Source organism: Anguilla rostrata, chromosome 4 (assembly GCF_018555375.3).
Source record: "Anguilla rostrata isolate EN2019 chromosome 4, ASM1855537v3, whole genome shotgun sequence".
NCBI classification, from domain to species: Eukaryota; Metazoa; Chordata; class Actinopteri; order Anguilliformes; family Anguillidae; genus Anguilla; species Anguilla rostrata.
Window position 1 is genome coordinate 44,599,808 of NC_057936.1, and position 15,764 is coordinate 44,615,571.

Below are 15,764 nucleotides of genomic sequence, written 5' to 3' on the forward strand. Positions count from 1 at the left end.
AGTCATGTTTTGTATTTGGTTGTATATCATCCATGACTTCCTGATGTCTGTGACCGTCTATGAACATCATCAGAGTCTGGATATCTTATTCTCAGGTTGTCCTACAAGCGATAAAAAAACTCTTTGCATTTGAATGGATCTCTATGGGAATTGGGGGGTGGGGCTAGATTCAGCTGTAAATTATGCTGATACAGTATGGAACACATTTGCTGGCTAAATGGCTTTAAGTCATCAAGGGTCCAAGGTATCAAATGAGCCTCAAACCACGGTGCTGCTGCCAGATATGCAGTAGATACTACAAGCATTGTTTCTCCTGAATATCCATTGAGTTCAACAGGGAAATTAATCAGGAGAAACAAATCTTGTAGTATCTACTGCATATCTGGCAGCAGCATGATGGTAAGCTTTGGCCACGTGAGAATTGTTTGATTACAAACAGCGAAAATTAAATAATAAATCAGAAAAAGCAGAAAAATTGAGGTGTTCTAAAACTTTTGACCGGTAGTGTATAACATAAGTAGTATAAAGTGGGATACTAAATTGGTGCTCAACAAGGCTCCAAAATCACAAAAAAGGAAAAGGGAGCAACCAATGTGATAACAAACAAAAATCTATTCAGTGTGCAAACAAAAAGTTTAAATGCCACTCTAGGATGACGAGCTAGAAATGCTGCTAATTGCACGCAACGCGTTTCGATAGGAGTGTCTTCTTCAGGCAGTGCAAGGGAGTATGGGTGAACACCTGACTATAAAGAGAAAGAGGATCAGGTGACTTAGACAACCCATACAAGAAATAATCACAGAATATACAAGATCACACATATACTATACAAAAATGTATACATATATACACACATACACATAAATATAATTATGTGCACGCAGTGAGAAAAGGTAGGCTTACAGAGGTAATGACATAGTATGACATCTCATGGCAACAATGTATCATGATTTCATAAACAATGTATCATGTAGCCTATATAAAAACAAACTATCATGTATATAAAACCAAACAAACAAACAGATTAGAGGAAGCAGGAGAAGTCCAGTTTTTCCTTTTTTGCAACTGAAATATAACGAACAACAAAACTATAAACACCTTTTCTCCTTTCCTCTACAGGTTGGTGCAGAGGTGGGGTGCAACATTGACTACACCACTGCTGCAGCTAAACAGAAGACACTAGATGGAGCTAGATCAGTAGTGGTGATACAACCCCACTTCAGAAAAGAGTGCGGGCTACCACCAACCATACTCCACTGGCCTCCATGGGGGACATGGCACAGCTGCTCGAGGACATCCATCAGCACACAAAGGGTGTTTGTTTGACAGGGATGAAGGACTACTGGAGGCTTTACACAGACCCTGTGAAGCCCTGTGTAATTCCGCAGTCCCTCCACCTGCGCCTTCGTGACCCCAAGCTGGATAGCTCTGACCTGTCTGTGCTCCAGCAACACTGTTTGGGTTTGGAACACATTGCTGAGGTTAAAGAGGAACAGGCAATCACAACAGCAGCACGCACAAAGCAACAACATAAGTCCCCTGCCTGGTTCGCATCACGGGCAGGCAGAGTAACAGCCTCCAACATCCATGCTGTATGTGCAACCAATATCGCCACACCAGCCTGTCCACAGTCAATAGGGTGTGCTACCCAAACAAACTGCTGGTAACTCCAGATATCAGATGGGGACTCACACACGAGGAGGAGGCCAGGAGAGTGTACATTGCCAGACAAGCGGAACATATCAACCTGACTGTGGAACAGTGTGGTTTTGTCATCAACCCAAGATTTCCACAGGTTGGGGCTTCACCTGATGGCCCTGTCTCATGTGAATGCTGTGGCAGTGGCTGTTTGGAAATAAAGTGTCCGAGTAAATATAAAGACAGTCAGATCCATCAATCCTGTCACACATTTGACAGAGACTTTTGTCTCCACACTGTTGACGGCAACTTAAACTCAGAAAACAGCACAGGTACTACAGTCAGGTCCAACACAGATTTTTGTGACCGGCACACAATTCTGTGACTTTGTTGTGTGGACAAAGAGGGACTGTGTTGATGTACGTGTTTTGCCAGATCTGGAGTTCTGGACACCTCGTTTGGAGAAGGCTCAGGAGTTTTTTCCGGAAGGTTTTCTTCCCTGAGCTTGTGGCACATCACTTCACCAAAGCAACCTCCGCCTCATCAACCTCACCAGATCCCGTGTCCATGGCACAGGCTGTGTCACAGCAACCTAAAGGCCAACCAGCTTAAACAGGAAAAGTCTTAAGTGAAAGGCAGAACAAGGAAGAGAAAGGCAAAGGCAAGAGAAAGGCCAGGGAACGAAAGAAGGGAAAGGAAGAAGAGGCATTGTGGTGCCTCTGTAATAGGCCTGAGGAGCTGGACGACATGGTGGCATGTGATAAGCAGAACTGTGAAATCCAGTGGTTCCACCTAGGGTGTGTAGGACTTAGTCATCCCGCTGCTGAAGATGAGCAATGGATTTGTCCATCTTGCCTCCAATAGACTTTTTTTTTTTTGTTTAAACTGATTTTTCCCTTTTTCTCCCAATTTTGTGGCCAATCGCGCCCTATTCTCGTTCAGTTACCCCCCTCATACTGTGAGTTCGCCACAGCATACCTGTTATTATTGATAATTCTGTTATTTATTGCATTTAATGATAATCATATTGACTGTTATTGTTGACAGTTCTGTTATTTATTGCATTTACAAACTCACTTCTGTGGACAATAATAATTAAACAGTTGTGAAACAACGTATGTCTTGTGTAATGCATTACATAAAATACTCATTTAATTGATATACTGCCTGCCTGGAGAGATTGGGACTATCACTTCTTTACTTGTTCTCACTTAATCTCTCTTGACTGCAACATGACTTAGAGAAGAAACAGACAGAAAAAAGGAAACTGTTTAAAAGTTAGACATTAACTTTATTGTAACAACATAAACCATAAGCTGTTCTCAGTTACTACTATCTCAGTCAATAACAGAACTACATGGTGGTGGCATAACCACACTGGGGCACATGTTTGTGAAAGCACAGCACACTGTTACAATCTTGTCGAGTAATGTCACATCCTCGCCCTCACATGGAAGTACCATACTAATTGGAACAGTGTCACTGAGTATTGTGTATTTATTTCGTATAGTGCCAACAACCCTCTCCACATGAATTCTCAAGTGTGCTATCTCGCGTGTTAGTTCAACATCCCGTGCATCTAATTGAGAATGTCCTTTGGTGAAGGCAGGGATATGCACTTTTGCATACATAAGCCCAACACTGTCCCCAATGTCAAACCCACGGTCAGCCAAAATTAAGTCGCCAGGAAGCAATTTGTTAAGAAGCCCACTATTTTCTGTAATATGTCTGTCACTATTACGCCCTCCCCAACCCTTTGAAATGAAAGATATTGCGCCCTGTGGTGTAATGCCAATGAGACACTTTTTATGTGATGGTGTTTGTATTGTGAAAATGTCTGGGCTCTTGCTTTTAGATTAAATTATTCGATGAATATTTCAAAGAAATCTAAAATTACAGCCACATGTTTCCCAAAGGCCTACACAAACTGATGGGGCATAGTACCCTGCGAGTACTCTCTTTCTGGCGAGTACACTAAAGGGCTAAGACGGGAATACAAAACATTTATGGTTTCTGTGAATGTGGTGGAGACAATTTTCCTGTCAACACGGAAGGGGTGAGCCAAGTGTTGGACAGGGAGATTCAGCCTCAGACACATGATGATTAGGAACAGCATTTGAAAAGGTGACAATATTATTTTTGTCTGAGGAAGGAATAGCAGGATATGGGTCAACAACACACTTATTAGGATTGCAAAACATGGAAGTCCTGTGTAGTATTTAACTTTTGCATTGTCATCTTGCAAGAACTGTTCATCCAGCTCCCTTCTTCCAAGCTCAGACCTCAGTTTCAAGTTGTCTTTCAACAGGCAGTTGATTTCTGCTTGCCTAAGTTTGCAAAAGTCACATTCAACCTGCTGTCCATCCTGTGTCTCTGTGTGCTCTGTGTCATGCTCAAACGGCAGGATCATGTCTGCAGTCGGTTGCTTTTAGCTTTCTCTGACTGCCATTCTGTCAAAACGTCCAGTTGTTGATGGCTTGACTTCCATGTGCCCCATTAGGAAGTCATACAATCTGTATAACTATGATTACATTACCTACAAATGCAAACATTATCCCTTAAGTCAGGGAGACAGGTAGCTCTGGTCCAGGACGTCAACAAACTTTCGTTTCTCACCAAAGATGGTTTTAGAATGATGAAAGACTGTTCTCCATGGTAGCTATGGTCTCCTTTCCCCAACTTTTTGTCTAAAAAAGCACATTTTAGCACATTTGCCCTCACCAATTTCAAAACCTAACAGTCTTTCATCATTCGAAAACCATCTTTACTTTGGTGAGTAATGAAAGTTTGTTGATGTTAGTTAGGTGGCTAATGTTGACGTTAGCTGGGTGGCTAACATCAGAGGAGGGGGCGAATCAAGATTATCAAGCAGCATCAAGTTACTTAGCAAAATGATTAACAACTCACCAGAATGAAAATGAAGGGAGCAAACTCTGGTCCATGAGGGAATGTTGTTGAAAGTAAGATTTGTTCATCTCACAGCTGACACCTAAGCCATTCGACGTCTCTTTGTTATGTCCGCTACCTTGTCTCCCTCATTTAACCTCCATGTTGGAAGCGAGTGAAATGTTATTCCGTTGTCCAGTTTAAGTTTGGTTCGTTGGTCATGTGAATGACTGTTGCAGCCAATTACACAGCAAGTTTTGCAGACCATGGTGTAAAGTTGAATAACAGGTTTTTTTTGTCAAAAAAAGACTAACGTTAGATAGCTAGCTACACACCATGTTCTCCCAAGATGGCGGACTTGCTGTTGATGACGTCACATTCCCATTCCCTATAGGCTACGAGATCTGGTCTATGGTAATGTTATACCGGAAGTTTCACCCATATTGCAAGGAATCATGAGGGCTCGAAATATCGTGGATAGAGCTCCCTATTTGCAAACAGGTGCCCTCAATATATGTAACTAATACAATAGTTTGATCTTCAATGGATGTTGGAGGGGATACTCATTAGAGCCCGACCAATGCCAGATTTTTGGGTCCGATGCCAATCCCGATTTTGGAGAGTCCTAACCCACCAATGTTTTGACCGATATTTTGTTAAAAAGTGCAAAATTGTCAAATCAATTTGAAAAACGTATATTTTATTAAAGAGAACATTTAACTTATAAGCAAACAAATAAATAAAAATAAACACACAAAGAACTTTTTGATAGATTAAAAAAATGTAAGATGATATTAAATTAAATATATATATTAAACTTAAATATATGAAAAGAACATTAAACTTTAATTATACAATGAACAAGCAAACAAGTAAATATAAAATACACACATGAACTTAACTTTGTTTGAACTGCTAATGATCTATTCTTAGTAAATTAATTATATTTTCTTATTTTATTCCTACTACATGATCTCAAAGAGTAAGACTTTATCTAGCGAGCTTCCCTGTCCATAAGAATTCGGTGGTGAAAAACTACAATGCGCTCTGACGCGTGATTAGATGATACACGCTCGCTCGCAGTAACGCATTAGCTATTGACACAGCCTCATTATTTCTTATTATCTATTCTCAGTAAGTTAAACGAATTATATTTTCTTATTTTATTCCTACTACATACTACAAGAGTAAGACTTTATCTAGCGGAGCTAATGAGTGAATCATTTAGATAAAATCAGTTAGATAAAAACAAATGTGTGATGCATTCAATCACCATTTTATTTCACCTGGTTATTCATTTGAGAATACAGCGATGTCCTCTGGAAATGTACATCCTACGCTGCTTATGTGCCCACTGCCACTTCATAAAGGCTTGCTAGCCAGCTAGCTTGCTAAAGTTAACCAAATATGTTAGCTCGCTTGATAATGAGGATTGATGAACATAGTGCATAGTGGTCGTGTAAACACATTTAATTAAAAACTTTCACATGTTCATTGTTGAGTATTGTCGAGAAAAACCCATCTGTGTGAAAGTGCACATAAATAAATAAATATACATACCGTAGCAATTGAATATGTGCACACAAGTTTATGGAGAATATTGTATGAGGCACGAGTGACAAACGTCTTATTACAGATATAGCGCGTCAGCTGCTGCAGTTCACACTTGTATTAGAGCTCTCTCTGCTGGATAATTCTAGTAAATAGCAATTACAACGTTCAAACAGACAAGTACAGGATAAATAATCAATGTTTTTTTGTTTATTATACTTATTTAAAAATCGGGACACATCGACTGCATAACTGCCGATCCCGATGTCGTCAAAAAAGGCTCTAATACTCATTTGCACAAAAACACTAGTGACTGATTTAATGGTGACAGTTTGTTTGGTGACTGATCATTGAATCTTTTGCAGACATTCCAGCGGTCCTCCTCCTCTCTGCTTTCAAAGTCCAAGAAGAAAAACAAAGGTGAGTGTGTGCTAACTTCCTGTTAAAGATGTATTTGCATGCATGCTGGCACAGATACCCCTTCAGTTTAACCCTGTTACAGTGACTCTGTTACATAAATCCTGTTGTAGTCATGGCATTAACCCTGTCACAAACATTGTCACCTTAACCCTGTCCTAGCACTGTCATAGCATAGTTTTTTGTGATTTCACTGTCAATAAATGCAAACAATGGCCTTTCCTTGCTCTTTTTCCTGACTTGTCTGATCTCCTTGTGATCAACAGGGCACCTGGCCTCCATTAGCAAACGCCGAATCTCTTGTAAAGACCTGGGACGAGGTGACTGTGAGGGCTGGCTATGGAAGAAGAAAGATGCCAGGAGTTACTTCTCTCAGAAATGGAAAAAGTACTGGTTTGTGCTGAAGGATGCCTCCATGTACTGGTACATGAACGAAGAGGTGAGGGTGAAGTCTTCAAGTCACTGTCTGTGACCTACAGTCTACTTATGATCAATGTTCCCCTGCATATAGAATTGTTAGATGGATCTGGTTTGCTTACCCTGAAGAGTAAGCTTCACTACCTAGGATTGTAGGTTGAATAATAGTTGTACCCACATTCAGGCTCCATGCTGAGGAGCAAAATTTGACTATGTCCGTCATGGGATTGTATTTGGGGGTGCTCTGGATCAGACCTGGGTCAAATACGTATTTGTTTTGGATTCAAGTACTTTTCTACACTTTACTGATCTTGTCTGGTGTATTGGAACCAATGACATACTCTCAAAAAGTAGAAACCCCACCTTCCGGTCATATTGGCAGGCTCAATTACACCAGGCAAGATCAATAGAGCACAGAAAAGTATTTGCATCCAAAACAAATATGTATTTGACCCAGGTCTGCACTGGATATATCTTTTCATTGAGGAAATAGAGAGTTACTGGAATATTGGATGTTACTCTGTTACTGAAATGAGGGAGGGCCATCCGTGAGTGTGCTGTACTGAAGTACTGACCGTTTTGGGGTGTAGTGAGCTTTGTGATGACTTTCTGTGTCTTTGGCCCACAGGATGAGAAGGCGGAGGGCTTTGTTAGCCTTCCAGAGTTCAAAATCGACCGGGCCAGCGAGTGCCGGAAGAAGTAGTGAGTGTCCACAGAAATCCGTTGTGCCCCAGTACTCCAGTGTACCCTGGGAGTCAGAGCCATAGGCCCTCTCTGCTAGACACACACTCAGCATAATGTCCCAGTGCCCCAGTGTACTCTGGGAGTCAGAGCCATAGGCACTCTCTGCTAGACACACACTCAGCATAATGCCCCAGTGTGCCCTGGGAGTCAGAGCCATAGGCCCTCTCTGCTAGACACACACTCAGCATAATGCCCCAGTGTACCCTGGGAGTCAGAGCCATAGGCCCTGTCTGCTAGACACACAGTCATCATAATGCCCCAGTGTACCCTGGGAGTCAGAACCATAGGCCCTCTCTGCTGAACACACACGCAAATAGACATACTTATTTGTTTAACCCCTTTGCACAGATGCCAATTTAGGGGGTATACTATTTAAAGCTTTATAACTCTAGACACATGGAGGAATGGAGTAAACGTGTATCTCATAAAAAACACGTTTTCAACGTACAAAAATGCCAAGTTACTCAAAAGTATTGATATCAAAATGACGCCAAGTTACGGTACTACAAACAATATACGCTATCTTGCCTCACCGAAATTAAATAAGATGTATTCCAAAGCAATGCTACCCAATATTTCCTCAGTTCTTTCAAGTCACTTGGCCCTGTATGTATAAGCATGCACTACGTGGACAGGTCAAACATATGTGTGGATGGCTCTCTCACAGTCAAGATTGATTGAATAGGCGTGTATATGTCCAATTTGTATTGGTATGTATGTATTTCGCTGCCCAGCCTTTCTGTTGCGTGAATGATAGTATGTGTCTTGGTATAAGTGTGTGTTCATAAATGTGAATGTAACACGCTGCGAGGGAAATGATAAAGAAGTTCTCTATGTATGTATGTACAATATGTATTTTACATGCAGTATTTATTGTATGTAGCAAATATACAATAACTTGTACATGTACTCAAATTCAGTTCAGAAGCAAGTATAAACATGTTTTCTGGAGAAATATGCTTCCTGTAGTTACTCAGCAGCAGTTTTGTACATGAATTTCTTTGATCTTACACAAAGTTTGCATGGCATTGTAAAATGGTAAGATTACAAAACACAGGGCCAAGTGACTTGAAAGAACTGAGGAAATATTGGGTAGCATTGCTTTGGAATACATCTTATTTAATTTCGGTGAGGCAAGATAGCGTATATTGTTTGTAGTACCGTAACTTGGCGTCATTTGATATCAATACAATTTTGATAATATGGCATTTTTGTGGTACTGATTTGGAAAACGTGTTTTTTATGAGATATCATTTCTTTTTGCAAAGCGTTTTATTATGAGAGTGAGAAATGCGAAGTGACCCTGTAAGAAACGGTTGTGGATTATGGCTGTCCTTGTGTGAATTTGTACAGTCTGATGAGCGTGTACTGTTTAGCAGTTTCAGTTTGCTATATATGTAAAACAGTGGCTGTGACAAAGTATAAACGCGTAAGTATAAACGCAACAGAAACGCAGGTGAAATATGGCATGTATGTACTCACGGATTTGACGGCTATCCAACAAGCCTTGACTGAGAAAAGAATCAGCAAGCCCGTAGAATTAGAGCTGCCTAGGTCGCAACTTGTGTACCTTGCTTTCCTGCTTCGTCGTCTGTTATTTCGTGGAGATGCACTTTCAGTGTTTGTAAGGTTTATAAGGCATTTTGATAGGCTTATCTGCAGGTGGGAATCCTGTTCGCTGTTTTGCTAAGCTAGAACCGGAAAACTTGATAGTGGAGAATAGGAGCAGACGCATATGTCCCAGTAGGCTTTGCATATGAGAAAATAACAACAGTGTGAGAGAAATTAGGATGAAATTATGAAATTGCATAGTTGAAACAATATGTTTTTAGCAGAATGGGCATGTAGGTGAAGGTTGACATGATCACAGACTATAGTGCAGAGTAAATAAAGTGACCATGAGCGTGCTTAGTTTCCTTATGGAATGGTATATATAACAGTCGGTATAGAGTATTAGCTGTTAAAGTGGAGGGTTAAGTAACATGTGAAATTTATTGCACTAATGTGCTTTTTTCATGTTCAGTACTAGTAGTTATATTTATGAGTGAGTCATGGTTTTAAATGTAATGTTTTAATGGGGAGTTGCAGAACGTACATACGTAGTAATTGTTTGTATGAGTGGCCGTGAGTGAGTTTTGGTAAAGAAAATATAAAAGCGTAAGAAAACGTTAGTGTAAAAGAGGAAATTATCTGCCTGAGGGCGAGGCGGGATTCAATCCTTCAACCGGAGGTTTACCAGTCTGTGACTTTGTTAGTGCAGCACCATGACATAGCTATGCAATGCGTGAAATATCATTAGCAAACCTGTCCGTGGTTTTAAAGAAGAACACAGGCCAGTAAGCACAGAAGAGCTCCCGTTGAATCCATATGGCTTTGCAATATTGTAGCTGGTTAATAACTGAACGTGCAGACGGTACGTCATAATGCAGTGTATACGTTCGGTGAACGGCGGGTAGATATGGTGCAAAAGCAATAATTGAGAAGTAGTAGACAATAATTAGTGAGGGTAAACGCAGGTTAAAGAAACGTGTCCCTAGCTGGGCTTGAACCTACGACCCCATGTTCCCAAGACTGGGACCATACCCACTAGGGCACAGGCGGATTAGCTGTTCAAACTGGAAATGTTTCAGAATGAAAAGGTATGGGTATTTTGCGTGTGTATGCGAGTTTTTGATTGGGTCGTGAGGGTGAGGATTTGGCTGGTGTCGGTAAAATGTCCAATGGGGAGACATGTTGTTAGTGGGATAGGCGGCAGGAAAAATAAGAATGAGAAGAAGAAGAAGAAGAAGAAGAAGAAGAAAGAGAAGAAGAAGGAGAAAACGAAAAATCCCCTTAGTTTGGGGCTTTATTGTGTGGACATGTGAAGTTGTTTATGAAATCTGTCTGTTGAAATGGGGTCAGAATGTACAAAATTTGATGTTTTTAAGGGCTGAGTGTCTGTGGCTGTTGTGGTTATTTCTGTGGGGAACCCTGAAAAGTGCCAAACTCTCGGTGCTGTATAGGTATGGGGCATGCCCCCGCCAAGGCGTAACTTGGCAGGATGGCATACCTGCCATCCCAATTAGGCATCCTTACTCTTTTAATTGTCAGTTTCAGATCACATCAATTAAAGACGTGGCAGATGTGGAGAGGTGGATCCGCCAGTGGATCATTTATAAATTGCACATTCTGAAAAAATACACTTGCCTCAAGCATCTTCAGGGAGCCTCCTAGCCTCTCATACTGTACCTAGCTCCTTCAAGGACCATTTAACAGGTTGGAGTGTCCCTTAGTCTCCAAATCTATACAAAATATCTAAATTGTGCATTGCTGTAAATCGTAACATAATTATATATTTAACTACAAATCAACTGCTTTGATAAAGAATATAAATTTGCCCCTTAAAAGGCAAATAATGCAAAAACATTGTGACACACTGTGGTATGCATACTCAAATATATAATCATTCACTCTTGTGTGGTTTTCTGTACTCTACAGTATGTAATCTTTTGTTGCATGGGGGTTGGATGACATTTTACAAATATTTCTATTTATGATCACCCCAAGCAAAATGTTCATCACGTCTGTCTGCGCAGCTGCGAGAATTTCTCCATATTCCAAAAGGGGAGTAGGGGAGTCCACAGTGGGTGTTGCAGTGTTCTCTGTGTGGACTGGTGTGACAAAGTCCACAGAGCCCACCACTTCCGCCTGCACAGCTGAGTGAGTTTCCCCTATGGAGGGAGGTGCAGCATTCTCTGTGGACATTGATGCAGACAGGTCCACACAGCATTCCACCTCTGTCTGCGCAGCTGCCAGAGGTTCCCTGGATTCAAAAAGGGGGGAAGGGGAGTCCGCAGTGTGTGGTGCAGCATTGTCTGTGTGGACTGCTGTGAAAAGTCCACAGAGCACACCACTTCTCTTTGCGTAGCTGCGAGATGTTCCACGTTGTGGGGTGGCATGATGGAGTCTGCAGAGCTATGCTTGTTGGGGGGTGATTCCTGGGTTGTGGGGAGATGAAAGTGTGACCACTGTGCTTTCCTACGTTGGCTGTGCTGCCACTGAACTGAATCCTTCAGCAGTAGCTTGTGATTTGCAGTTGTGTTTTTCCCAAGCCAGTCTCCACATCTGGTTTACCTCAAACCATGCTTGTTTTGAGCGACTAAAATAAAGGAAATATTGTCTTTTTGCAAGGCACAATTTTATCCTTTCTATCAGCAAATGCTCAGTTCTATTATCATTTGGGAATACCGGAGAGCCCAAATTGAGTCCTGTCATCAAGATGAGGATTAAATAAAATATTTTAAATTTTCCGAACCCAGCAGTTTTAACCTTTAACACCCTTGTTTGACCTCCGGCACTGTGCATACCGAACACAAGTGCATCAACCGTTAAAACACCTCACTTACCCAACATGTAAAATATATTTATTTGATTTAATTTGGTAATTATTATCAAAGATATGAATTATCAATTAAATTGCCAAACTAGTTGATAGGCATAGAAAACTGTTAAGAAATGTATTAAGTTGCCTAAATTGACCCCCCGCCGGGCCTAAGCATCGGGGAATCTTTTTATTTTTATGTATTTTTAAACTACAGTTGCAGTGGGGCGGCTCGGTTGGAAAGCTCACCAGCGACATCTGTTGGTTAAAACGTGAACGCACTATAGGAAAACAGCAGGTCTGAGATCAGTGTTCTTTACCCTTATTGTGCATAGAGTGACGTTCAACACTTGATGCTTCCAACTATCGCAAGCTAACGGTACCTAGCAAGGCACCATTTTTTAAGTAGGTTAACTGACCTCGTTACAAACTGTGTTATCACTTCTCGTCGGTAAGTACATTTTTATATTAACTTCAGCAGTGTGTAGGTAACGTTAAACTAGTAGCATGAATGTAACGTTCGATACATTGTAACATTACATGATTTATTAATCGCCATCGAAATAAAGACTTCACTTGTTTATTAATAACGTTAGCTTGATGACATTGATGTGCATTTAGCTAACTTCGCTAGCTAGCCAAACAGTCAATAACACAGATACATATATATTTTGTTGTTGAAATGTACCTAGCATTCCAAGGCTGTACATTGTTGTAAGATTCAGTAGCCAATCAGTAGGCAGTGTTGTGCATATCCCGCTCTTACAGCTCGCTTCCAGCCCAAACTACTGCAAAGAGAGCAAACTTTTTTTTGTCAGTGACATTTCCTTCTGACATCTACGACGGCAATCGCAACCACAACATTTATTTTGCCTTTTTGTATAGCTATTTTCATGGATAAAATCCATTATAAATCCAGTATTTATTATTATTATTTATTGGTAAAAAACATTTACTTCATATCCAGGGAGATAGCCAACTACTTCCGTTACATGACGTGTAGCCATTTAGTAATGCAATCACATTTCAGGCTAGAAAATAACCGGAGAAATTGCTGAGTTGTCTTAGAATCTTTATCGCAACAGAATGTATCAAGGCTGGAAGCCCGGATCAAATTTGTTGTGACAGCTGCCGTCCAAAACAAACACCTGAGAGAGGCTGCCTGCGTGCATGCCTCCGTCCCCCAAGGCGTTACGTCATTGTTTCGCAATGCTCAGCTGTCGTAAAAACATGCTAGCTTCGATAAGTGGAATCGATAAGCTTGGAGGCGTACGATTCCAATAAATAGGACAACTTGGAACCGGTTCTCGATTCCCATCCCTATTTAAATGTGCCCAACATTCCAAGGCTTGTTGTAAGATTCAGTAGCCAATCAGGACTTGAATACAAGAGTTTTGTAGAGTGCAAAAACTTTGATATTATTTTTAATTTAATTTATTTTGTTTTTGTTGAAAACACAGCATTCCAAGTCTGTACATTGTTGTCCAATTCTTTGTAAGACTATGCTATACTGTAAATAGCTGTTGATTTTTAAAATGTGTGTTGAATAAATGACTTATTTATAACAACATTCACATTACGTAGTTATATTTTCAAATCTCCAGTCAGCTTTTAGCACTGACTTAATGTAGGGCCCTATGGAATCTGTGTTATAGCTTTTTTAAATTCTCAATTCCATGATTCCGTCCGTGATTCTGTTATCACAGAAACTATAGGGCCCTACCTTAATGCTGCCATCAGTCTGTCGCTGGCCCGCGCCGGGCCCCCATCAAAAAAGACACTTGGCCGCCGGGCCGCCGGCCCCTGTCAAAAGATACTTGCCACCGGGCCTAACAACTTTTCTGGGTGAAACCCTGAAATATAAAACGCCAGACCCAGATGAAGGACTCAGATGCCCTCTTCCAACAGTTCCAAACTTTTTCCTTCCAAGTTGACAAAAAACTTAACTAAAAACTAAAAGAAAGCTGCATATTTTAACTGGTGAAAAAGAGGAAGTGGCAGGGGCATGGACACCCTCTCTGACACACACACACACACACATGCGCGCGGACACACACATTCACACCTCAGATGTAACCCCCCAGTTCCTGCTTTGTCTTATCTTCAGGTAATGCTGGCTGTGCACTTTGAAGCTTCCTATGGCTGAGAACGGCCAAATGTTGAATTACATGTCTGACATCTAGCTTGCACAGTAAACTGGTGCATCAAACATGACTCATGACTACGCCATCTATGAGCGCTTACACTACAGTACACGAAATGCTTGCATTAGAGAATAGTGAAAACCTGTTGAAAGACACTTAGTTTCATTGTGAGTGGTATGAATTCTAACTAAGCAGGCCACAAAGAGCCACTATACTCACACTGCCCAGGATACACTAACAATGCCCCTATAATAACAGCAAGGCCTATTAGTTAACATATACGGTGAGCATTATTAACAAAGTCTAACAGTTGCCTTCGACAACCAATGTGAGTATAATATGAAAATATAACAAAAAATAAATAATTTAAATGTTGTAAGCAGTAATATGTACAACTTCACCATGTTTGTATGTTTTCTTGCTAGGCTTCATGCTTTCTCCTCCTCTTCTGACTCCCCAGAGAATTTGCTTTAGCCATGCTGATGAGTTGGCAAATTAATTATTAAAATCTTACAAAAACCAAAGGAAAAAAGCAATTACACCTTAACGAATGCCTGTATATTACTGCAGAATGTTACAGAATGTGACATCTGGACACCCCTTGGTCTGAGGAAGTTTTTCATGGTTTGGGCAAGGCCCCATAGTTCCAGTGAAGGCAAATGTTAATGCAATGACATTCCAGATGATTCTGTGCTTCCATTTTGTGGCAGCTGTTTAGGGAAGGCCTTTCCTGTTTCAGCATAATGATGCCCCCAGGCACACAGCTAGGTCCATATAGAAAACAGAATTGAGATTGGGGTGGAAGAACTTGACTGGCCGGCACAGAACCCTGACCTCAACCCCATCTAACACCTTTGGGATGAATTTCTAGCCAGGCCTAATCACAAAAAGAGTGCCTGACTTCCCTAGTGCTCTCCTGGCTGAATGGAAGCAAATCCCTGCAGTAATGCTCCAATATCTAGTTGGACATAAAGTCTTCTCAACAAAGTAGAGGTAGATAAAGCAGCAAAGTGTGGACCAACTCCATATTAATTCCCATAGATTTCATTGAGGTGTTGAATGTAAGGTGTCCACATACTTTTGGCCATGTAGTGTATGTTTATTCCATATTTAATCACAGATATTGATAATAGAATGACGTGGTATAATTACGTAAGAATTGCTCCTGTTTATTGTTCGCTATTCAGTGAGCAACTTTTTTCACCACTGTATTAACATACCTTCGGGCTATTGCTGTCTTTATTTTGTTGCTATGATGCAATACACATTTTTGGTGGTGAAAGAATATTTTTATGAATTCCCAGATAGATGCTAGTGTCCAGTGTGTGATGCTTTATATCATTAATCATTGGGTTGTAGGAGCGCTGAATGTCTGAGTTGGCCAATCTCAGTATGCTGAGGGGGCTTGCGTGAAGGGGTTAAAGTAGCTTGTCGTGCTCAATGTCTACTATCTTCTGCATTAACAGTGAATGCTTTGTTGACTATAAAGCCCAATTTGTAATGCACACTGCTTGTTACAGCATGTATACACTGGATCTTGTGGGGTGGGCGCAGTCAAACATTAATATAAACACACACACACACTGCATACATGTGTTTTTCTATGA

At 40.8% G+C, this 15,764-nt stretch overlaps 1 protein-coding gene across 5 annotated transcripts in view; it reads left to right on the plus strand.

The window, feature by feature from the left end:
• cnksr2a (connector enhancer of kinase suppressor of Ras 2a) overlaps window positions 1-15,764 on the plus strand; it is a 323,355-nt gene that overhangs the window by 235,209 nt on the left and 72,382 nt on the right. For all 5 annotated transcript variants that reach the window (XM_064332729.1, XM_064332730.1, XM_064332728.1 and 2 more), the window contains 3 exons: window positions 6,441-6,495; window positions 6,759-6,931; window positions 7,538-7,611. In XM_064332729.1, coding sequence (XP_064188799.1) covers window positions 6,441-6,495; window positions 6,759-6,931; window positions 7,538-7,611 — 302 coding nt within the window. The remainder of the gene's footprint in view (window positions 1-6,440; window positions 6,496-6,758; window positions 6,932-7,537; window positions 7,612-15,764) is intronic.